At 37.9% G+C, this 25,549-nt stretch overlaps 1 protein-coding gene across 1 annotated transcript in view; it reads right to left on the reverse strand.

Annotated features, from left to right (window-relative positions):
- Positions 1-5,895: 5,895 nt before the first annotated feature.
- The window catches only part of Gabra2 (gamma-aminobutyric acid type A receptor subunit alpha2), a 150,721-nt gene continuing 131,067 nt past the window's right edge, over positions 5,896-25,549 (reverse strand). Inside the window, exon 10 of the mRNA XM_060380720.1 lies at positions 5,896-9,091. Coding sequence (XP_060236703.1) covers positions 8,795-9,091 — 297 coding nt within the window. The 3' untranslated portion in view covers positions 5,896-8,794. The remainder of the gene's footprint in view (positions 9,092-25,549) is intronic.

The following is a 25,549-nucleotide window of genomic DNA, read 5'->3' on the forward strand; positions in this document are numbered from 1 at the left end:
TCCCAGCAATTTTGTCATAATCAGGACTGAGCATTTCCTTTTGTCACAATGTTCTGGCAAGGTGATCAGGGGGAAGTGATCAAAAAGCATGCATCAGTGACTATGTCAGAGACAGCCACACTCCCCTTTTCAGGGAACCCACATCCAAGCTGTCCCTTGGATACATATGTGTAAGATGGCCTAGGTCCAGTCTATGAATGATCCTTGGTTGATGCTTCAGTCTCCCCTAGTAGTCACCTTAGTCTCAGGCTAGTTAGTACTGTTGGAGTTCCTGGCCCTCTGGGTCCTTCTGTTCCTCCCCCAACCCCACTCCCTGCCACACACACACACACACACACACACACACACACACACACACACACTTCCACAATGTTCTCTGAGCTCCACCCAATGTTTGGCTCTGAGTCTTACCTTCTATTTAGATCCATTGCTGGGTGGAGCATCTCAGAAGACAGACAAGCTAGGCTCTTGTCTGCAAGCACAGCAGAGTGCCTTTAATAGTGTCAGGGGTTGGATCTGCTCTATGGGGTGGATCTCAGGTTGGGCCAAAAATTGGTTGGACATTCCCTCAACCTCTGTTCTATTTTTACAACTGCACATCTTGTAGGCTGGGTAAATTTGGGGGTGAAGTTTTTATGGGTGTGTTGGTCTTTCTATCCCCCCACTGATAGTCCTGCCCAGTTCTAGGGTGGGCTCTTCAGCCTCCATAATCACCATTATTAGGGTTCTCAGCTAGAGTCGCCCCTGTGTTCTCCCAGGAGCCTACCCTGTTGTATGTCTCCAGCTTGTCTCAAGGATGCCCCTGCCCACAGTTTCTTTTCTCTCTACAAGCCTTAGATGCCCCGACTGCCACTCTCCCTAAATCTGATCCCCTCCTTCAAATTCCCTCTCCAATCTGTTTCTTTTCTTCCACCACTTCCCCTGTCAACTCTATTCCCCTCTGAGTGAGATTCAAGAAATCACGTATTTACAGGCAAATGGATGGAACTAGAAAAGATCATCCTGAATGAGGTAACTCCAGTATATATGTATGTGATTTATATATTTCTGTTTAATTTAGGATGATATCAAGAAAGGTGATAGGATCATTTCTGGTTGTTATTCATTTCTTTTCAGTTTTTTTTTATTAATTACACTTTATTCATTTTGTATCCCCCCTGTGTTTCCCACCCTCCTCCCATCCCAATCCCTCCCTTCCTCCACCCTCTGCATGCATGCCCTCCCCAAGTTCACTGATAGGGGAGGACTTTTTTTCTTTCCTTCTGATCCTAGTCAATTAAGTCTCATCAGGAGTGGCTGCATTGTCTTCTTCTGTGGCCTGGTAATGCTGCTTCCCCCTCAGGGGGAGGTAATTAAAGAACAGGCCAATCAGTTCATGTCAGAGAGAGTCCCTGTTCCTATTACAATGGAACCCATTTGGATACTGAACTGCCATGGGCTACATCTGTGCAGGGGTCTTAGGTTATCTCCATGCATAGTCCTTGGTTGGAATAGCAGTCTCAGGAAAGACCCCTGTGCTCAGATTTTTTGGTTCTGTTGCTCTCCTTGTGGAGTTCCTGTCCTCTCCGTATCTTACTGTTTCCCACTTCTTTCATAAGATTTTCTGCACTCTGCCCAAAGGTTGCCCATAAGTCTCAGCATCTGCATTGATAGTCTGCAGGGCAGAGCCTTTCAGAGGTCCTCTGTGTCAAGCTTCTGACTTGTTCCCTCTTTTCTCCTTCTTCTGATGTCCAGCTTCTTTGCCTTTCTGGGTAGGAATTGAGCATTTTAGCCAGACTCCTCTCTCTTGATTAGTTTCTTTAGGTGTACAGATTTTAGTAGGTTTATCCTATATTATATGTCTATATGAGTGAGTATATAAAACATGTGCATTTTTCTGCTTCTGGGATAGCTCACTCAGGATGATCTTTTCCAGACCCCATCATTTATCTGCAAATTTCATGATTTCCTTGTTTTTTATTGCTGAGTAATATTCCATTGTAACTTCACTTATTATTTTCACCTGTTCAAATTTTAAACTTAGCTTAGTAAGCATTAAATTAAACAAACAAACAAAAATATATCTCAGGGACAACTGAAAAAAAATGCATGCAGTTTCCATGTGAGTCTTCTCTTATGGGAATAACACGATAAAGTTTTCACTCCTTTTTGAGAAAATCCCTAAAGCATGACATTGTATCTGTTCAGGAAATACCTCCAAGCAATGCACTTAGTAATAAACTTCAGAACATGAAGGACACAGACAGTAGAGAGCAATAAGGAAACAGAGAACCAAATTTAATATGTGACAATGGTGGCTGAGTAGTTGGGAGTCACTTTCTCTTTATACATTAAACATCTTCTAGATTTAAAGCAAAGCCCAACTCCTACTTTTAGTATGGAAAGGGCAAGGCAATGTGGAATCAGATATATATGATTGCTTCCGTAGTAATTCCTTCATAGCTGTCAAATAACACCAGTCACATTCGGCAATTTGTTGTAAGAAAGTAAATCTTCTACATAGGCATGAAAACTGAAAATGCCATGCCAAGTGAGATAATTCTTACACCACAGTCATAGAAATGGCATTCTTTTGGTATCTACTTAGGGTAATTTTCCCCTATAAATCATGAATTACAACAAAAGATTTGATAAAAAGAATACAAAACCCAGTGGATTTGAACTTCACAAAAGTAACAATATAGCAGGCAAATGGTGGGAACTAGAAAGGAACATCCTGAGTGAGGTATCCCAGAAGCAGAAAGACACACATGGTATATACTGTCATTTAAGTGGATATTAGACATTTAATGTAAGATAATCATACTAAAATCTGTATACCTAAAGAAGCTAAGCAAGAAGGAGGACCCTAGGTAAGATGCTCAATCCTCATTCAGAAAGACAAACAGAATAGACGTCGGAAGATGGATAAAACAGGGAACAGGACAGCAGCCTACCACAGAGGGCCTCTGAAAGACTCTACCAGCAGGGTGTCAAAGCAGATGCTGAGACTCATAGCCAAACTTAGGGTAGAGTGTGGGGAATTTTATGAACTCAGTGGCTGTCTCTTTGATCACCTCCCCCTGATTGGGGAGCAGCCTTACCAGGCTACAGAGGAAGACAATGCAGCCAGTCCTGATGAGACATGATAGGCTAGGGTCAGATGGAAGAGGAGGAGGACCTCCCCTATCAGTGGACTTGGGGAGGGGTAAGAGGAAGGAGAAGAGGGATGGAGGGTGGGTGAGACTTGGAGGGAATGAAGGGAAGGGGATACAAAGTGAATAAATTGTAATAAATAAAAAAGAAATTAAAAAATACTACCAAAATAAGAAAATTGAAAGGAATAAATAGAGCAGTACTTTCTTTTGGGAAGTTTTTAAATACCTCATGAGTACCTATGAGCCAAATATGGAAAATTCAAGAAATTCTCAGGAATGAGTTTGTAAACAATGTTAGTAATTGGGCGTCATCCTGAACATGTATGCTGGGTGGATGAAAAATGTATTTGTCTTGATTTTGTCATATGAAAGAAGGAGGAGTTAGTATGACTTGGGAAGGAAAGGAGTTCCACAAGGACCAAATATATCTTGGCACAAGGGTCTTTTCTGAGACTGATACTCTACCAAGGACCAAGTATGGATATAACCTAGAACCTCTGCTCAGATGTAGCTTGTGGTAGCTCAGTAACCAATTGGTTTCCCATAGTGAGGGGAACAAGGACTATTTCTAACAGGAACTCAATGACTGGCTCTTTGACCTCCCCACCTCCCAAGGGAGGAGCAGTCCTGTTAGGCCACAGAGGAGGACTTTGCAGCCAGTCCTGAAGATACCTGATAATACAGGATGGGATGAATGGGGAGGAGGTCCCCCCCCATCAGTGGACTTGGAAAGGGGCAGGGAGGAGATGAGGGAGGGAGGGATTGGGAGGGAATGAGGGAGTGGGATACAGCTGGGACACAGAGTTAATAATATGTAACTAATAATAATAAAATAAAATAAAAATAGAAAAAAAGTAGGTAGAGGTTTCTTAACTGGGTGGATAATCTCAAAAAAGATAGGAATATAAATACAAACAAAAGTAAAAGCAAATATTTGGTTTAGGTTTTTAACAATATATGTTAAACTGCTGTATTTATTATTTAAAATTTCAGCCTTGCAGAACTTCTCATCACATAGTGATTGCAGTTTTGTGAATACAGAATGGGATAATATTTGGTGTGTGTGTGTGTGTGTGTGTGTGTGTGTGTGTGTGATTTATCCAGTTAACAGTTAAAAGGGTTAGATATTTCACTTATTTCAATTAGTAACATCTTCATTTTACCTGTGACTTTTCTTTCTGTTTTTTGAATATGCTGAAAATATGAGCTCTTAAAAGCTGATATAAAATATTAATAAATAATAATTTTAATCAACACATAGTATCATTTTAAGACATCAATCCAATAGAGAAATAGCTTGTAGTTTGTCTTGTTCACATGGCTGTATTTTTTGTGCAATACTCGTGTTTCTGAACATAGACATGTTAAAAGTGACTGCACTCTTCCTCATTTTGTACTATAGTCTTAAAACTTTAAGCTTCACAGTTAATGTTTAAGCTTTAAATCGTGGAACAGTCTCTATCAAAATTAGTAACTAAACCTCATATTTGTTGTCCTGATGTTAGTCTTTGCAAATGGATTTGTCCTTCTTATGTGAGATAGCAACTTTACACTTCAGATTGTTTTGTTTTATGAAATGTTTCAATAAAATTATTGAAACATAATTTATTGGCTTTAAACAAACAAAATCTTCATGCTAATAGAAGGAATTGGAAAAGTACTGAGTTTGAAAATAAATGGTATTTTGAGTCAACAACCAGTTCTTTCATTATTTGCTTGATATTTTGAAAAATTTTAAATATGGAATATGAAAATGGATATATGAACGTTTAAACATTAATAACAGGTATCGCGTGTCTTAAGATTTCAGTTAAGCAGAAATGTTTCTGTTTTCCAGGGCTGTGCCTGAGCGCATGATGCAAAGAGGAGCACACAGAACTAGTCCTTCACAGCTGCTGGAGCACCATGGCTAGGCAAAAGGGGACTAGTTGCTTCCTTCTTGTCTGAACAGAATGTACAAAGTACAACAGTAAACTATCCACACAGCTTCCATGCTGTCCCAAATTCGCTATTCCATAGAGAGTCCATAGGGTCTGTAGTGTCAAGGTCCAATTCCCTCACAAAGAATGAAAACAAAGTCATATAAGTACGTAAGAGATATGAATAAAAATAGTCTCTCCCCATATAAGCATTAGGATGGATAAATAGATAGATAATGATGATAAATAGATAGACAGATAGATAGATGATAGGTGAAAAATAATAATCAAAGAAAATGCTAGTAAAATAATGTTTTGTTTATTTTAAATAAATGTGAACTATTTAAGGGGATTTTTAGAAATATTGTCCAAGAGTTCACTCATCCATAGGAACTTATAATACATCCCTGAAAATATCTTTCAACATTGGGATTGTCAGCCAAGAATTAATGAATATTTTATGTTCACCTTTTTTGCCATATTTATTGTTAAGAAAAATAGGAGGAAAAAACATTTCCCATTTTATCATAGTAGGTATATAGCTCATAAACTCTCAGAATTAAATTAATTTACATCTTTTGGGAAATTAGGAATTTATAATGAAAAAAAAATACTATCCTTGCTTATAGTCTGTGTCTGTGATATGAGAGATGTTTACAGTAGGCTTTGGGAGTTTTCCAAAGTGAAGAAAAGTAAGAGACGGCTGGAGAAGTTGCTGTATAATGTGCTCATCTCTCTCTATAAATGTACATTCTGCACACACCATCACTGTCTATGTCATTGTGCATTACAGCATACTTGATCTGTTATTTGTTGAGTCAAATAAACAAATATTAATATGTGGTATGTATCTTCTGAAAGCAATTTTATTTTTATAGCGACACATCTGTATTCTTTTCATTTCATATTTTAACTTTTTATTATAGAGCAATTATAAAAATCTTATTCTTTAATTATTTTGCTCTATGATACTCAACATTTCTACAAGAAGAGTAAAAGCTTCTTCTTACATATTTTAATTTTTAAAGAATACGAATACATAAAAATACACCAAAGTCAGAGCCCCAATAGAAAATTCTGAAACACATGATTGGAAGATTTAACCTTTCAGAACGTCATTAGAATTAAATATGATTTTCATGACTGAAATGAAAAATTTCAACTCTATTAGTTCAAAGAATAACAATCATGATAAGTTTTCTACTTTTTCTGCCATGAAACAAAACAAAAATAACTAACAAAAGTAATGTCATCAACATAATCACAGCACTTTGTTGAAGATATAAATGGACCTTTCCTGTTGACCTGTGGAAAATTATCTAAAACTGTTTTTACATATGTACATATTTATAATAACGTGATGAATAATAAGACAGTAAAAGGGAGGGATGGAAGTATAAGCTACTCACTTTAGAGACATATTTTACTGTTCTCTGTATGTAGGGTGCTGGGGTATATGCACGTATGTGTGGTACCCATGGAATCCTGAAGAGAGTGTCAGATCTCCTGGAGCCTAGTCACAGGCACTTTTGAGGCACTGTGGGTGCTGGGAATTGAAATCAAGTCCTTTGCAAGAGAAATACATGCTGTCAAGCTCTGAGCTCTCTTCAGCCAGAAACTGTTCTGAAAACTCTGGCCACATACACCAAGGAAAGCACTTACCAAATACCACATTCCCTCCTGCTCTGCCTCACATCTCCCTAAGTTTGTGGATACAAGAGCCTTTGCTCTACGCAAGCATTTAAGAAACCAGAGTATCTTTTCTTTTGTTGGATGGATGGTATTCACGTTTTAAAATTATCTAGATGGTAAGGAAGTAGTTATTAGAAGGGAATTAACAAAATAACATTTATTTTCTCACGAAATAATTTTATTAAGGTTTATGGATAACTCTCCGTGAGGAAAGTGGTAATGTCAAGGTTGTCTCCGTGGTGAATTCTGCTGGTAATATGCAGCTGTGACCCTGGTATTAATACAATCATGCAAAGCACATAGTAGAATCACACTAGAAAAGAAAATTAAAAAGTTGAATGAGGCAAAGAAACACTACTAGGTTTTTTTGAGAGTTTGCTTATTTCCAGAATATGCCCCTTTATTGATTTTGTGAGCAGACCTGTTTTGCACTATACTCAAATACTGTACAAAATTGAAAGGAATGCCACTATTTGACTACTTAGGTTTCTACCAAAACATCATTGTGAATTTGCGTTTAATTTTAAAAGTCAACTAATAACTGCTAATGTACATGTCAGTCAAAGGTGAATTTAGTATCAACACAACACAGTTAACTTTAGCATCTTTCAGGGGCATAAATAGTAACTTTAAATATTAAAAGAAAATTAATTTTACCCACTAACCATCAGTAATTTTATAAAATTGAAAATCTTGTTTTCTAATTTAGCTACATGGTGTGTGTGTCAGTGTATGTATGCGGTGTGTGTTGGGGGGTATTGTGTGTGTGTGTGTGTGTGTGTTTGTGTGTGACATGATCCACAATCTGTTGATGATGTGATGTCTTAAAGTTGTGGTTTAAAAATGTTCAACTCTTACCAAAACCTCTTCTGGTATACAAAGCTGCTGTAAATTCGAGTCAATGAAATTTAAAGTTGCAATTTACAAAAGCAGATTTACATCAATTCTTATCTGAAAGAGCTGCTTTCTGAACAGAAAAATGTGCCAACTAACTGCCCTTTCCTTTATAATTAGTGGCTTCTCAGTCTTGATGAGAAGAAGCCTTAAGGCAGAATTTACAGTAAACAGGAAAGAAGAGAATCATATAAGTGCTCATCAGTACCTGGGACACCTATGAATTCTCATCGCTTGGAGTTTTTGGCACAGCTTTCTAATCTGGTATGAATGAACTCTGCTCCATTGCAGCCAAGATGGTTGCTTTCTTCCATTCTCCAGCACCAGAAAAATTCAGCTGACAACACATACCTGGAAAGACTAACTCCATGTATCTTTTTTTTTTTTTTTTTGAATGTTAGGTAGTTTCCAATGATTCAAGTGAGTGAGCTGTAAGGTTAAGTTACTACTTTCAAATAAACTCTGAAGCTAAAAATACAATGACCATGACATTCCAATAGTTATTAAATTTAAGCATAATTAACATCCTGTCATGGTGACTCATAGTTATTTGAGCTTGTCATGCTTGTAATATGTACATGGCTATAGGTATTCTACATAGTAATTAAAAGCTGTTCTCACACCTCTAGCTTTCCCTTTATTTGTGTCAAGCTTCCAATTACATTAGCAGGGGTTCTGAATAGTCCTGAAGGGAGTAGGCAAGGGGTTCACCTGTTCTCATATTTGAGTGACAATATTAATCTCCAATCATAGTTAGGTAACAGTAGAAATGTTTTTCTAGGTAATGTCTAAATCAAAGTTTCCCGAAAGGGCAACATATTATTCCAACTTTCATCATAATAAGAACATCAGGAAATTGTGTCATCTGAAATCCACTTTAAACTAGGTCCTACGGTAAATCTTTTTTAAAAGGCAATGGTTCATTTGGCACGGGATGTTTTCTGACTGTATTTTCATGAGTTAGCAAGTGCAGGTGTCCTTTAGAGGTAAGGTAAGCTCTATGACTATATACATACTGTACATATTGGGTCATAAATTAGCAGTTATTAGTCAGACTGTACAGAGCAGGGGAAAAAACCCAAAAAACAAAACAACAACAACAAAAACAAGTGTATTGTTTCTATATAGCCCAAAGGTACGCAATGTCTAGACTCATGGACTGACCCCTAATACAGGCTCCCTGTTTAAATAGGTAGCCCAATAAACTAAATTGAATGTACCAAACAGAACTGGAAAAACTATTCTAGACATTCTGTCAATTTTGCTGACACTGTTGAAGGTTTTCTTGGCTTCAGCCGGCTTGTTTTCTGGCTTCTTGTTGGGTTCTGGCGTCGTTGCACTTTTTGAAATAGTGGAGAGAACAGGATCTTTGGAAAGATTTGGGGCATAGTTGGCAACAGCTACCGCATAGGCATTGTTCTGTATCATGACGGAGCCTTTCTCTTTTTTCTATTGGAAAATAGAAAAATTAATTGAGTGTGGGTTTAGCCTGCTTCTTGAAAATTTCCAAACTACTGTTCAAATTCTAGAAAAAAAAATATTACTCAAATATGCATTGTTACTAGAGAAGAGAAATTAAGGAAAGTAAACAAAGCAAGTTCAATAAATCCTAAAAACATGAATGAGAAAATTCATGTAGTACAATTCAGGCACCATTTTACTAGGGAATGAATTTCTACTATTAACATAAAAAATGAGCAGTAATAAAAGTAATATAAAGATTTAATAATAGTTTCACTCTTAAAAGTCATTCACACATTTTTAATTAATGAGCAAATAAATACGCAAAACAGGAGAATTTAAAGAAGAGTTAAGATGATCAACAATGAATGACCTCAAATATTTTCAGTGAACAGTAATCAACGTACCTTATGATAAACTTAGGAGTCAAAGCATTATGACTGCAGGAAATTGTCACTTTAGGTAGATGGATGGCTACAAACCTCCAAACCCCCACTATGATAAAAAAGATATGACTCCTATCTTTTCAGCTTCCCTCAGACCACCACTCGTTTTCTGTTGTATTAATAAAAAATCCCCATTTCAGGACTCAGCAGTTCTTGCCTCAGTGACTATCACTTGCTCCAAATAATTTCCCTTTGTGCTCTTCTGGCTTGGCCTAACCCTGCCCAGCCATTAGACACTATAGCTAAGGGGAGAGCCATAGGAACCAAATTAGAACACGCCATGCCTAAATTTAAATCTCTGCAACAGTAGCTCATGGAGCCTAGAATACAAACGGCATTTTGTGAACCATTCCTTTTCTGTATTCACTACATAGAAACACCCTAAGGTACCTTGGGGTACCCCATATTAGCTTTATCTGTACTCACCCAATTTTCCACATGATTAGTTTGCTTTCATATTTCATCATGGATGTGAATGTAATTTTTGTGGAATTCCTTGCTTACACACTGACCCTAAAAGTAATTTTTCCCCACATAGTCAGTCTCAGAATACTCCAATTTGTTTCTATCACAGGATGTACTAAAGTATATAAGTGATTTCTTTGCCATGTGATTATTTAACTGAGGTATTCTATTCTTATTAGGATCTAAATACAGTGAGGTCTGACAGTGTCTCTGTCTTGTTGATCTTTGTAACCTCAGCACCTGCCGTGAAACTTTCTCATAAATATCTTTCGTGAGATAGACATAACATACATATAGTAAATGGAATCTGAAAATACAAATATATTTATCTGTTTATTCAAAGCTAAGTATATTGTAATATACCTACATGACAAAAAATGAGCCAACAATGAGCTACACAAAAAGTATAAAGCGATTTCCAAGTTAACCTCATGCTATTAGTTTAAGAACAGGGTCTACTATGGAGGTTTTAAAGCATGGCAAGTACTCCTATCTGTGAAAGAGCTGAAAAAAGTTACAGCAGTTAGCGATGTCAGGCTTCCAAACAGCAGCAATGATTTTCTGTCTGAAAGTCTGTTTAAAGTTTTGAATTGGAGTATTTTCCCCCTAACATACTTTATTGATGATTATGTCATTATGACTACTTCCAAAAAGTTCAATAATCCAGAAAATGCACAACACACACTGAATATGTGTGTGTGTGTGTGTATATATATATATATATATATATATATATATATATATATATTTAAATATATATCTAAACCCTATTTTAAAATAAAAATCAGATTGAGCTTAAAGAGACTGAAAGCTTCGAGGAAAACTTTTGGCCACTCTCTCTGTCACCTTCCTAATGGATAAAAGGGAGAAATTGTGATTTTTTTTTAAAAAGCTATACAGACTTGCTGTGACAAACAGATGAATTACCATATCCCATACTAACATTATGAAAGTACTTTCTCCAAGAGAAGTGGACTTAAAATTGTGACTATAATACCCTAGGTCAGTGGATCTCAACCTTCCTCATGCTGTGACCTTTAATGTAATGTCTCAAGTTGTGGTGACCACCAATGACAAAATTATTTTCTTTGCTATTTCATAACTGTGATTTTGCTACTGTTGTGGATCATAATGTAAATATCTGTGTTTTCCAAAAATCTTAGGTGACCGCCATGAAAAGAGCATTCAATGCCCCCCAAAAGGGGCCCTGACCCACAGGTTGAGAACTACTTATCTAGAAAAATGATCACCAGTAAAAAGAGTATCTAGCCTATATAACTATGTATTTACTATGTATTTAGGGAAGACTACAAAAACATTGAATGGAAAGCTTAGCGAGTGTTACATGAAATTAGAGCATTAAACTTAGATTAGAAATTTTGGTATAGAAGTTAAGACAGTTAATGACATATTTTGTTGCAATGTTTTACAGATGGAAAAAATACTTTATTTTTACCAATGATCCTTCTGCACTGCACTTTACTACCTTTCACTTTTAAATAATACCTTTCACTTTTCAATTTACTAGTGACATCATTAATGAATGGAAAAAATGTGTACAATGTACACCAATGGCAAATAAACAAAAGGCCTCTGCCAGTAGACAATGAAGCCAGACACGATGAGACCTAATAGACTAGGATCAGATGGAAGGGGAGGAGGACCTCCCCTGTCAATGGACTGGGGGAGGGGCATGGGAGGAAATGAAGGAGAGAGGGTGGGGTTGGAAAGGAATGAGGGAGGGGCCTACAGCTGGGATGCAAAGTGAATAAACTTTAATTAATATTAAAAAATTAAACTTAACAGAGTAACCCTAACCAAGGAAGTCAAAGACTTGTATGAAAAAAATTTCAAATCTCTGAACAAAGAATTAGAAGAAGATATGAGAAGATGGAAAGATCTCCCATGCTCATGGCTTGGCAAGATTAACATAGTAAAAATGGCCATCTTACCAAAAGCAATCTACAGATTCAATGCAATGCCCATCAAATTACCAACACAATTCTTCACAGACCTGGAAAGAAAAATTCTCAACTTCATATGGAATAACAAGAAACCCAGAATTGCTAAAACAGTCCTCTATAATAAAAGATCTTCCGGAGGTATCTCCATCCCTGATCTTAAGTTGTACTATAGAGCAACAGTTTTAAAAACTGCATGGTACTGGCATAGAAACAGAATGGTGGATCAATGCAACCAAACAGAGGACCCAGAAATAAACCCACACACTTATGGACACCTGATCTTTGACAAAGACGCCAAAACCATACAATGGAAAAAAGATAGCATCTTCAACAAATAGTGCTGGTCTAACTGGATGTCTACATGTAGAAAAATGAAAATAGATCCATACTTGTCACCCTGCACAAAACTGAAGTCCAAGTGGATCAAAGACCTCAACATAAAACCAGACACATTAAATCGGCTTGAAAAAAAAGTGGGAAATACCCTAGAACTCATTGGTACAGGGGAAAACTTCCTGAAAAGAACACCAACAGCACAGGCTCTAAGAGCAACAGTCAATAAATGGGACCTCATGAAACTGAAAAGCTTCTGCAAAGCAAAGGACACCGTCATCAAAACAAAGCGACCACCTACAGATTGGGAAAGAATCTTCACCAACCCTTTATCTGAGAGAGGACTCATATCCAGTATATATAAAGAACTAAAGAAGCTGAAAAGCAGCAAACCAAGTAATCCACTTAAAAAATGGGGAACAGAGCTAAACAGAGAATTCTCTGTAGAGGAATACCGAATGGCAGAGAAGCACTTAAAGAAATGGTCAACCTCACTAGCCATTAGGGAAATGCAGATCAAAACAACCCTGAGATTTCACCTTACACCCATGAGAATGGCCAAGATCAAAAACTCAAGTGACAACACATGCTGGAGAGGTTGTGGAGAAAGGGGAACCCTTCTCCACTGCTGGTGGGAATGTAAACTTGTACAACCACTCTGGAAATCAATCTGGTGCTTTCTCAGACAACTAGGAATAGCGCTTCCTCAAGATCCAGCCATACCACTCCTAGGCATATATCCAAAAGAGGCTCAAGTACACAAAAAGGACATTTGCTCAACCATGTTTGTAGCAGCTTTATTTGTAATAGACAGAAGCTGGAAACAACCAAGATGCCCCTCAACTGAAGAATGGATGCAGAAATTGTGGTACATCTACACAATGGAATATTACTCAGCAATGAAAAATAAGGAAATCATGAAATTTGCAGGTAAATGGTGGGATCTGGAAACGATCATCCTGAGTGAGTTGTCCCAGAAGCAAAAAGACACATATGGTATATACTCACTCATATAGACATACAACATAGGACAAACCCACTAAAACCTGTGCATCTAAAGAAACTAAGCAAGAGAGAGGACCCTAACTAAAATGTCCAATCCCCATCCGGAAAGGCAAAGAGGATGGACATCAGAAGAAGAAGAAAACAGGAAACAACCTAGGAACGTACCACAGAGGGCCTCTGAAAGCCTCTGCCCTTCAGACTATCAAAGCAGATGCTGAGCCTGATGGGCAACTGTTGGGCAGAGTGAATAGAATTTTAGGTAACAACTGGGAAATAGTAAGAGCTGGAGAGGACAGGGTCTCCACAAAGAGAGCAACAGAACAAGAAAATTTGAAGAAAGGGAACTTCCCAGAGACTCATACTCCAACCAAGGACTATTCATGGAGATAACCCAGAACCCCTGCACAGATGTAGCCCAGGGCAGTTCAGAGTCCAATTGGGTTACATAGTAATGTGAAGAGGGACTGCCTCTGACATAATCTGATTGGCCTGCTCTTTGATCACCTCCCTCTGGGGGGGAGCAGCCTTACCAGGCCATAGTAGAGGACAATGCAGCCACTTTTGATGTGAACTGACAGACTAAGATCAGAAAGGAGAGGAGACCTCCCCTATTAGTGGACTTGGGGAGTGGCATGCAAGCAGAGGGAGGAGGGAGGGTGGGATTGGGAGGGGAGGAGGGAGGGGCTTATGGGGGGATGCAGAATGAATAAAGTGTAATTGATGAAAAATTTTTAAAAAAAGGGAAAAAAATAATTTTTTTTCAATGCTGTTTATTCAGGAACATTGAACAATCCTCGGACCCCGGGGAAAGCCAGCCCACAGCTTAAATAGCCTCTGGGTAGCCAACCCAGGCGTGCCACAGGGGCAATGCAGATAGGTCCACATACATGGAAGCAAGCCTGATCCTCGGCCTTAGCCAAATGTGGAGTTGTTCGTGACAGAGAGCACTCACCATCGGGAAGGTGGAAGGCGGAAACCAGCTCCATCTTTAAGGCATAGCATTCCGCAGCTCTCTACAGTTCCCCCTTTTTGTTTTAGACGCATCAGGCAAGAGTAGAGGTCTGATCTCTGATATTAGTTTAAGAACCTTAAATGACTTTCAAAAGTGGAGGAAAACATGGAGTTAGTCAATTGGCATGGAGCACATCTTGCCACTGGGGGCAATGGTCTCCTGAACCTACTCAGACCTCGGATACCACCACTGCTAGTTCTAGAACTGACGCAGAATGTTCCAACGAGGGGGTTAAGGCTTCTCATAATATTTCCTATAAGCCCACACCTGTTTGTCTATATCCCCCATTTTTATTCATTGTTAGCCAGATAGAGCCAAGTAATTGTGGTGATGATACTTGCTTTTTTGCCCAATGCTGGAATGCTAGTAAATTTAGGTATGCCCTGATTACTTGCATGCCTCGCTGGGTGCCTGTGCTCATTGATGCCCCTTACACTATGACTCTCTTCAGACAGAAAAGGGAACTTGGAACTACAGCCACCATTGTTACTACCATCTCATTGGCGGCTGTTGGAGCTACCACCGGGGCATTAGCCATGAGTCATACTGGGCAGACTGCTCAGACCCTGAACAATCATTTAGCCAATGTAGCTCATGCCTTAGTTGTACATAAAGGAATTAATGCTCAACTAAAAGGAGGAAGCTTGATGGTGTTCAATCAGAGGATTGACCTCTTGCAGGAGCAAATTGATACCCTATGGCAAATGGCTCAACTTGGCTGTCAATGAAAATATGCTGGACTTTGAGTCACTAGCATATAACATGAGAATTTTTCCTATGCTGCAAATCTGTCTAAACAATTGTCGAGCTATATTTTAGGTAATTGGACTGGAGAATTCGATACTACGATGGAGCAGCTGAGAGTGGCCATTGTCACAGTAAATTCTACCAGAGTGGACACAGGACTAGCCACAGGATTATCATCATGGATTGCTGCAGCCATGAATCATCTGAAGGAATGGGCAGGCATGGGAGCGTTAGCAGGCCTTCTGGTGTTGGTCTCCTTGGTTTGCCTGTGGTATATATGCAAGATTAGAGTCTCACAATAGTGTGATGCAGCCATGATCATTCAGGCCTTTACAGCCATTGAAGCAGGACAGTCTCCCCAAGCATGGTTGGCTACCATAAAAAGCTAAAATGTTACGCTCAGGATGCGAGGCTAAGCACTGCACTCAGGGTCAGCCGCTTTGGACCCAGAGAAGAGCATGTCTGGTTGCATGCGGGTTGATGCCCCAGGTCCCGCCTCTGAGAAAAAGGTATCAGACGGGTCTGATGCTCTTTGGGTGGATGACACCTAAATGAACATCGGTACAAAGTCCCAATTTATTTCTAATATCAAAGATCAGACCTCTACTCTTGCCTGATGCGTCTAAAACAAAAAGGGGGAACTGTAGAGAGCTGCGGAATGCTATGCCTTAAAGATGGAGCTGGTTTCCGCCTTCCACCTTCCCGATGGTGAGTGCTCTCTGTCACGAACAAGTCCACATTTGGCTAAGGCTGAGGATCTGGCTTGCTTCCATGTATGTGGACCTATCTGCATTGCCCACGTGGCACGCCTGGGTTGGCTACCCAGAGGCTATTTAAGCTGTGGGCTGGCTTTCCCCAGGGTCCGAGGATTGTTCAAGGTTCCTGAATAAACTGCATTGAAAAAAAAAATAAACTTAAAAAAGTGAATCTTTTTCTTCATTCTAGAAAATATGGGTTTAATATTTAATATTTTAAAGATATTAGTATGTAAAGATGAGTACACAATTCAGTGGAGGTCTACGAGTGAAACGAAGGGTTGTCTTGACTTCAAAACACTCCCTGGGAAGTTAGAAACTGTACTGTCTTCAAAAAGCCGTACATCCTGCAGTCGAAGGAGCCTACTCTGGGCAGGCGACTGCTGGCAAGTTCATCCAATGATGTGCAGGGCATCCATACGGTGTCATGTCTGCTCTAAGAGTAGCCACAGCCTGCTACTGCATTCCTGACTGTTATTTTGCAAAGCCTTGTTTAATGGGAGCACGGTCCTCTCGCTACCATTCCAGCTGTTCTCTTCTAAAATTAAATGCATGTAGAGAAAGAGGTTCCTGAGTCCATAGCAGACTTAAGACATAGAGATGCTTTAGTGAAATGAAATACTCATTGGCCAGGAGAACTCTTCCTTAATTGCTAGCTAGCTTCTTCCATGGTTTTGAAAGGTGCTATACACAGACCTGTGCAGAAGGAAAGACCTAACATGTCTCATCCAGCTTGTCCCTTATATGTTACAATACGCACTTGCAGACGAAATGGTGTAACGGTAACCAAACACTTTCTGATAGGGTCTGAAACATGATATGCAAGAGGGAATTCTTGCTTCAAATTTAAACTGAGGGATAGGTGAAGACTAAATAGCTCCCAGGGAGGAATGTGCTACTTTTACTTAAATTTATATATATATATATATATATATATATATATATATATATATATATCATCAAATTGCCTCCTAAATTTATATGTTGATGCCCGTAATTGTGCACTGCTTTCAACATTAGCATTACTCCATTTTGTAGTGGACAGTGATTAGTGCAGAGACTCATAATTGATCAAGATGCTGAGAATAAGTGAACATGAGTGCTGATCCCTAAATAGGATATCTATATCAACTGTCTCTTCCAGGGCTCAGAGAGAAATCACAGAAGAGGGAAAAGAAAAAAGAAAGAAAGAAAGAAAGAAAGAAAGAAAGAAAGAAAGAAAGAAAGAAAGAAAGAAAGAAAGAAAGAAAAGAGAAAAGAAAAAAGAAAAGAAAAGAAAAGAAAAGAAAAGAAAAGAAAAGAAAAGAAAAGAAAAAAGAAAAATAAAGTATGAGCCTCCTGATGGAGAGCAGTCCTGTGAAGGGCTCATTTTAACATGTGACTTGACTTTGCACTCGGGACTCACAGCACCTGGGGTTCCCTGCAGAAGGCTTGCACATGACTAAGGCAGTCAGATTCCATCATGAATGGGGAAAGAGCTTGTTAGGCTCCATCCTAGCTGAGGTGATCCTGGCAGTTGGCGGTCATGAAGAAGGGAGAACTGTGTTTTTTTTGTGGATGTGGCCACTGGGAGGTTGCTCATGCTCTTGCGCATAACCCCCATGCCCACGCACATAGGATAGCAACAACTTAACTTGGAAGAATACAAATAACAAAATTTTAGGAGGACATAAAATGTGGGGGGGATACGAGGGCATTTCTAGTAGGAGTTGCTAGGGGGATAAAGAATGGATATGATCAATGAAACTGTATGGAGAAGATCTAAAACCCCTGCTCAGATGTAGCCCACAGACACAGTTTCCAGTTGGCTTCCCTAGTAAGGTGAGCAGGGGCTTTCTCTGGCATGAACTCAGTGACAGGCTCTCTGACCATGTCCCCCTGGGGTGCAGCCTTGTCAGGCCACAGAGGAAGACAATGTAACCAGTCCTGATGAGACCTGATAGGCTAAGGTCAGATAGATGGGAAGGAGGACCTCCCCTATCAGTAGACTAGGGGAGAAGCATAGGGGCAAAAGAGAGAAGAAAGGTGGGACTAGGAGGAGACCAGGGAGGGGTCTATAGCCAGGATACAAATTGAATAAATTGTATTAAATGATAATAATAAAAAAGAAAAAAAAAGAAAGGATATGATCAAACACATATTACACACGTGTGTGATTTTCTCAAATAACTAATAAAAACGTTATGGAATTATTTTGAAAGTAGAATATATGTGTATGTATCTGTGTATGTATGTATGTCTGTATGTATGCATATGTTATATACAGCATTCTTTTTTCATATTTTTAAGAAATAAATTTGTCAGCCATTTTACCAAAAACATCCATCTTCTAAACCATTAACAGAAGCTTTTGCCTAGGTCTGTTCAATACTGACTACTATTAACAAGAATACAGCTGAGAGACACTTTATTACAAAAAGATATTAGAATATTATTAAGGAGTGAATCAAGACAGACCACAGTGCCATGTTTTAGGAGACACTGACCTCTCCTAACTATGCTTTCTTGGTGCTTAATCATTCACTCATGTTTACAAACTTGAAGAGATACTATCAAATAAGATCTATTTGCTAACTATTCTGAAAAGAACTCATTGCCATGAAGACATTTTGTGATATCTCTATATTGTTTTGATTCTGTGGAAAAACTAGAAAAGTTCACAGTCTTCCTATTACTTATTTCCCTATAGTCTAACATGATTATTTTATTCATAGGATAAGGCACTGAGTAAGTCACCCTCTGTCGCATGGTGACTTATAACAGAAAAAAAAGAATTATACAAATCCAGGCTACGTGTATAAAACAAACTTTTAAAAATGTGACATTAAAAATGAAGAATGCACTCAACTAGAAAAAGAATCCGGAAAGTAAAGTCAGTTGAACAGCGTCATTTTACTAATTTTCAGACCTACTAGTACCTAAAACATGACCAATAAAAAGTCCTCTCTGCAGCACTCAATCACTGTACATCCCTTTAGTTTGTTTTTGTTTTGTTTTGTTTTGGCAAATACAGCAGAAATCGTTCAGAAGTAAGTTCAGCTTAAATCTCTCAACTTGCTGGCCAAAGGCACCCACCCATGCGCACTCCTCAACCTATGAATGGTGCCACGATTCAGCCCACATCTCATAATCAGCCAGTATTTATTCTCAAGTTAGATATACTGGAGTTTGTACCATTGCTGTTAGTAAAGACTGCTCTTTTAGTCACACTCAGTGAGCCATCACTTTCTTTTTAATTAATTAATTAATTAGTTTATTCACTTTTTATCCTTCATCTCCTCCTAGGCCCACCCACCCTCCCTCTTCTCCCGCCATGACCTTTTCCTAGGTCCCTGATAGGGGAGGACTTCCTCCCCTTCTATCTGACGCTAGCCTGTCTGGTCTCATCAAGGCTGGCTGCATCATCTTCCTCTGAGGCCTGGCAAAGCAGTCACCCCCAGGGTGAGGTCAGCAAAGAACCTTCCGCTGAACTCATGTCAGAGACAACCTTTCTACCCTTTACTGGTGAACCCACTTGGAACCTGAGCCACCTAAGGGCTTCCTCTGAGAAGGAGGTCTAGGTTCTCTCCACGCATGGTCCTTGGTTGGAGTACTGTCTCTGCAGGACCCCCCTGGGCCCAGGTGTTTGAGCCATTACTTTCAACTGTTTGCCTTAAGTGGCCTTCTATGTCTTGCCATAGCATTCTGGGACTGGTCTCTATAATAACATGTTCTTTGTCCGCTTTTTTTTTCCATTTAATTGTAAGTAGACTGAAAACACAGAACATCCCACAGAGATATTAGCATAGTTATTGGCCCAAATCAGACTCAGAAATGCTTTGCAAAATGCCAAAATTCTAATAAAAACCAAGTTTAAATAAAATAAAAATGTAATATAAGGGAATCTGCTCTATAGGACAAAATAAGTACTTTGTAAGATAGGATTAAAGCCAACAGCATATGCACAGTTTTACTACCTTATTATCTCAAAGTTCCCAGTTTCACTATGCAGAGCTGTAGAAGAATAAGCACTGAACAAATAACCCCAGCTGATATGCTGTGCTGGGCAAGATGTGTTTGGATTGTGTACAAGCAAAGCTGGATCAGTCAACAAATGGTACATTTCAATAGTTCTGGCTAAAAAGCAATAAACTATCACACTGTTATTCAATATGTTTACAGGTCGGTTGTCTGTGAAGCAAAATGAAATGAAAGAGGAAAATAACAAATCTTATCACTTGGAGGGGAGAAAGGGACAGAGGGACAAACACTCTCCGATGTGCCTGCTGCTGGCGCTCCTATGCCAGTAGAGAGCCACACACTCATGAGCATACAGGCAGCAATACTTGGATGCAAGGGTTTATTAATAAAAAAAAATAATCAAAAAAGAGACATGTTATCTGGGAGAGAGACAGGGTTGGGACACTATGGGAAGTGAAAGGGAGATGGAGGTGAATGGATGTGATCAATATGCATGCATGGAACTTTCAAAGAATGAAAAATATTATTAAAAATGAGAAGTAAAAAATATATTTGATGAGATTCAAAAAGTTCTCAGCTTATTACTCTGGGGACTGTTGATGTATTTTTAAAATGTCAAGTCTACAAGACTCCTGATTGCTAAATCCAAAGGTTTTACACAGCAGTTTTACAAACTTGGCATCATTTATGTAGTAGAAAAAGTAACATGCTAGTACACTGAATAAATTAGCTAGCTGAAATTTGGGTGCCAATCAGAAGCGAGACTTGGCAGATGATTGAAAATAACTGTCATGTGGTTTCAGAAATTGGTCCACAGTAAGTTTCTGAGAATTACTATCAAATAGTCAATGCAACAGGCGCTGTAGGAAGAAAATTTGGTTTACAAAATCAAGTGTATGCTCTTTCTGACATGATGTGTTGTCCTTTCATCAATTTTTGTTTGTTTGTTTGTTTGTGGTCCAGTACTTATAAAACAACAAGTTCCATGATCAGATAATGTTACCATTGACTGACTAACCGTCCTGACTATGAAAAGTTATACTTACAGAAGAGTGTGAGGAGGTTAAACAATCCATCTGCTTCTCTAAGTACTCTAAAGCTCAAACTGGACCATGAAAAAGTTACATGCTTGGACCATATTAATTTATATCCATGAAAAATTGTCTTTACTGAGTTGTGTGTTAGTACAACGCCTTCAGCATTTATTGAAGGGGACCACAAGAAACATTAATATGAAATTTATTGCAGCATTTATTGTGAAAAAGTTGACATTGTCTACCACTGCACCCAGGCCACTTCTATTGTAAAAACAATTCGCATATAAGAAAAATATTTCCTTTATGAATATTTATTTTTTCTCCTTTTTGATTAAAAACATAACACCGCAAACCCACCTATAAATCCACTGAGCAAAAAACCTTAGAATGTGAAACACAACTACTGTAGCTGGGAATTGTTGCCCGTGAGCCAACTAAAACTTGTTTTTCTTTAATTCTTGCTTCTTACTTCTACTTTATAATTTTATGATAAAGTATTATAATTTGATTACATAAGGTCTTTAATAAAGTACCTCACATTATTTTGGAACAAGATGTTGTCAAAATTGGAAATAAAAAAGCCGGAGAGAAGACTCAGTGAGTGAAAGCACAGGTTACTCTTCCAGAGGACACGGGTTCAATTACCAGCACCCACATCGCTACTCTAAACCATATGTAACTCTGATTCTGATTGCTCTGATGTCCTCTTCTGGCCTCCTTGGGCATCATGCACCTTTGGTACACAGACATACATGCAGACAAAACATTCATACACAAAATGAAATTTAAAAATTAATCAAAAATTAAAAATAAACAAAAAAGTATACTTTAAAATGTGGTGTTACCTATAAATTAATAAAGTGAATCAAAAAACAATGGCCCATTTCAAAATTTTGGGTACTATATTGTTTTATATGTGCTTTAGATTATTTATTTTCTTGCCAGTTTGAACTTACTGTCTCAGATATATAAACAAAATCAATGTTTAAAAAAAACTGAATTGAAACTAAAAATGCTTGAACAAAGAGCTAAGGTCAGTTATGTGCTAGACAGTCTATATACGAGGTGACAGAAGATGCAATAGCTAATAAGACAAACCACCATTCTCTCAGATTTTCAAATCTAGTTGTAAAAAGAATTACTTAAAATAAAATAGTAATTTAGTGAACTGATACAAGGCAATTTAATGTCAAGTGCTCTGGAAAAGCAATATAGGGGTTCAATTTATGTAAGTCTGGAAATAAGATAAGACATTTTTGACACTTTGAAATTGGGCAAGGAAAGAGGATATCGCACCAAGAAGGGGGAGCATGTCTAATGTCAGAGGCATGAAGACACATAATTATTTTGAGGGAAATAATTGTAATTTGTAATGGGTATGTATATGAGCACCAACTCTGGATAACGTGAATTTCAGTTTCAACACTTCTGAAATGTGTAGATTTAACCAAGTAATTTTACTGAGATAATCCCCAGACGTAAATTAAAGATGTTTAAAGGCATATAAATACATAATACTTTTAGAAAATTCTACTAATCTTTCATCATGTAAGGAAATCTATGAGTAAATGACATTTTTGGAACATATTAGTCTTAGAATTCTACCTTCAGTAATTCATTATAGAACTGAAAAGTTAAGTAATTTGCACTAATGTTTTTTTAACCCTAAGATAATGATGTGTATTTAAAATATGTTTAAAAATCAGAAGCAGTAAAAATATAAAATAACAGTGAGTTACATCATGAGATTGTAAGACGGATAACAAGCAAGAGTTAATGTCAGATACTGGAAAATGTTCCCTGTTTGTTGGAATGTAACATTTTGTCATGCCCCTGACTTTGCTATCAATTTCTGGTAAATACCTAGATAAGAGCATAGAAAGAAGAACATGAACAAAGGATAGCATGAGGTTTGATTTTCTTTGTTTGGATGTTGATTTTTTTCTTTGTCTTTTGGAAGAGAGAGTAGAGTTGCTATTATCCACGTTTAGTAATTATTAGATTATTGCCTATTTGTAACACATTTACAGACATCATAGTTACACACTAACACTAGGAATTCCAGTGCCTGAGAACACCTGAGTGAATCTGAGTTGAAGATACTGGTGCCCTTTCACTGTTAAGAATATTGAGTCAAGAGATTTTCTCATGGGGTACAAACAGTTCATCAGTCACATAACAGAAGCAGTTACTCTGTCTCAACTTTCTACTTCTTTGAGTATTTTTTTTTTAATTAAAGGACATTTACTTATTTATTTTATGTGTATGGGTGTCTTTTTTCCCCATGTGCATCCAGGTTTACTGCTTGTATTTCCAGTGCCTTAGGAGGCCACTAAGAGTTGTGTCAGATCCCCTGAGACTGCAGATACAGACAGCTGTCAACCAACATGTGGATGTTGGGAATCCAAGCCTTGTTCTTCTGGAGGAGCAGACACTGTTCTTAACTCCTGAGCCATTTCTCCAGCTCCAGTTCTTGACATTTTATCACAAAATTTGGAAATGACTGGATATATCTCAGCATCTGCATCTCTCAATGGTTACAGTGTTAGAGGCAGGTGGAAATGGTTAGGGAAGAAGATGGGTATATGATGCTGGGAGATTAAAAAAAATGATATGGTTCAGGGTCATACCTGAACTATTAAATTCTTGGTGTATCGTAAATCACAAGACAAGCGTATTGGTTATAGATTTTTGAATTAGTAATATTTCAATAATTCATGCCACATTTACTGAATGTATATGACATGTAAGATACTTTGCAACTTCCCAGAAGTAAATGGTTTATTAAAATAACTATGTTGCCATTATGATGACAGGCAGATTTAAGGTGCAAATATTCAATTATGCAAAATGATAGGGTTTTTCCAAAACTCAGGAAAGCATGCATACTCTTAATGGAACCAAATAATATTGGAAATAATATTCAATAGAAATATTAAAGACTGAAATTTGTGTCAATAAGCAAGGACTACATTATTTTTGACAACAAATGAATTGATGATGTGTCTACTGTTGTAGATATTTCTGCAAATATTTTCAGTACAACTTTGACATTGAGAACTACATGGCAAACAATTAGAAACTAACAAAAGCATCAAAGAAGGCTGACATGACTTTCTCTGGGGAACATGACCACGATGGAGAAATTTGATGTGTTCTGACTGTGGCAAAGGACTTCACAGGGTGGAATGAATTGTGGCAGCTGCCAGGGTGTGAGCAAAGGATGCTGACATTACTAAAGCATTTCTTAATGAAAAGAGAAAACGTTGTCGAGCTGGACCCAGGACTATGCCCTCAGCATAGCAGCAGAAGGCTCAGAAAGAATCCCAAGGGGAGATGGAAAAGTTCGCATGATATTAAATTAGGGAACACCAGTTATGAGGCAGTGAAGGAAAGAATTTAAGGATACAGAGGACTAAGACCTGAAGTAAAAAGAATAACAGGGGAGAATTCATTCCAGGAAGTTTGGGTGGTGAAAGGAGTGTCAATTCTGGGGAGGGTGTGATGTTGTAGATCTGGGGTTGGTCCTTATTTTCTTTATTGCAAGTTAACTAAGTCTCTCAACAGGAAAATATGAATGAGGCAGTTAAATGCCAAAAGGCAACTTTCACCAAATAAAACTAATAACAATGTATGGAATAAGTTTTAGAAGGCAGCAGGAGAGGCGTCAGCAACAGAAGTGGAAGATTAGTTCGGGTAAGGCTAGAGAAGAGCCTTTTAGAAGTACTTGGGTGTTCTATAAACAGATACCTATGTGTTCTTTTAGAATCTGACCCCTTTGTCTGGATGTATACTTTTAGAATGAAGTTTTCTTCACTAATGCCACAAGTGAGGCTAAACGTGGTATAAAGATCTATCAAGATCTTAGGGCTCAAATGTAGCTGAAACATAAAAATCATTAAATATCATTTGTTCTTAATCTTGTATGTAAAGTCTAAGTTCCAGACATATAAATTTACAGACACATCTCTTGTTTTCAACACATAGTATAGACATGTATCTCTAAGTGGTTTTTAATATGGCAATTATTCTTTTGTATTTTATAAAACATTGATTGAGCTCTGGATGTTCTTTGTATTGACCGACAATACAACTGCATTTACTCATGTTTATAAATGCCAAAGCAAAGGACTGCCTGCGGACAACTGACCGCGAATGGACAAAACCTCTGTATTGAAGAAAACTATTATTTCCCATTATTATTGAAATTAAATTAACTATTATTTAAAAATTAAATCTCATGAAAACTAAAGCAGAAGGTAGGGTTTAGCGAAGTGTCTTCTGGAAGGTGGTCACCTCATGGCACTCTACTTCATTTCTTTCAGCAGCTCTATGAACCTACTTATTTCAAAGGTAAGTTAAGGGAACATATCTCCAATTTCATTTTAATAAAGAAAGTGAACGGAATACACTTGTAAACCACTATTATAAAGTTTTCAAACCTTTCAGTTAAGATAAATAGGTTCTCTCATCGATGTATTGCAATATTTACAATAAAAATATTTTACTCAACAAAACTTTTAAGAGAGCCTATGGTTTTGCTCTCCTAGCCATGTCGTCGAGTGAGAAAGTGTATGTATAAACCAATATAGCTAAAGTGAAGTACCCAGATAAACAAAATGAAAAGCAATTCACTATATGGAAAACGAAACTGAACAAATGAACCTTGAAATGTAATGGAAATGCTCGAATCAACCACAAGTTAAGCATAGAAAACTGATT

Source organism: Meriones unguiculatus, chromosome 3 (assembly GCF_030254825.1).
Source record: "Meriones unguiculatus strain TT.TT164.6M chromosome 3, Bangor_MerUng_6.1, whole genome shotgun sequence".
Taxonomy (NCBI): domain Eukaryota; kingdom Metazoa; phylum Chordata; class Mammalia; order Rodentia; family Muridae; genus Meriones; species Meriones unguiculatus.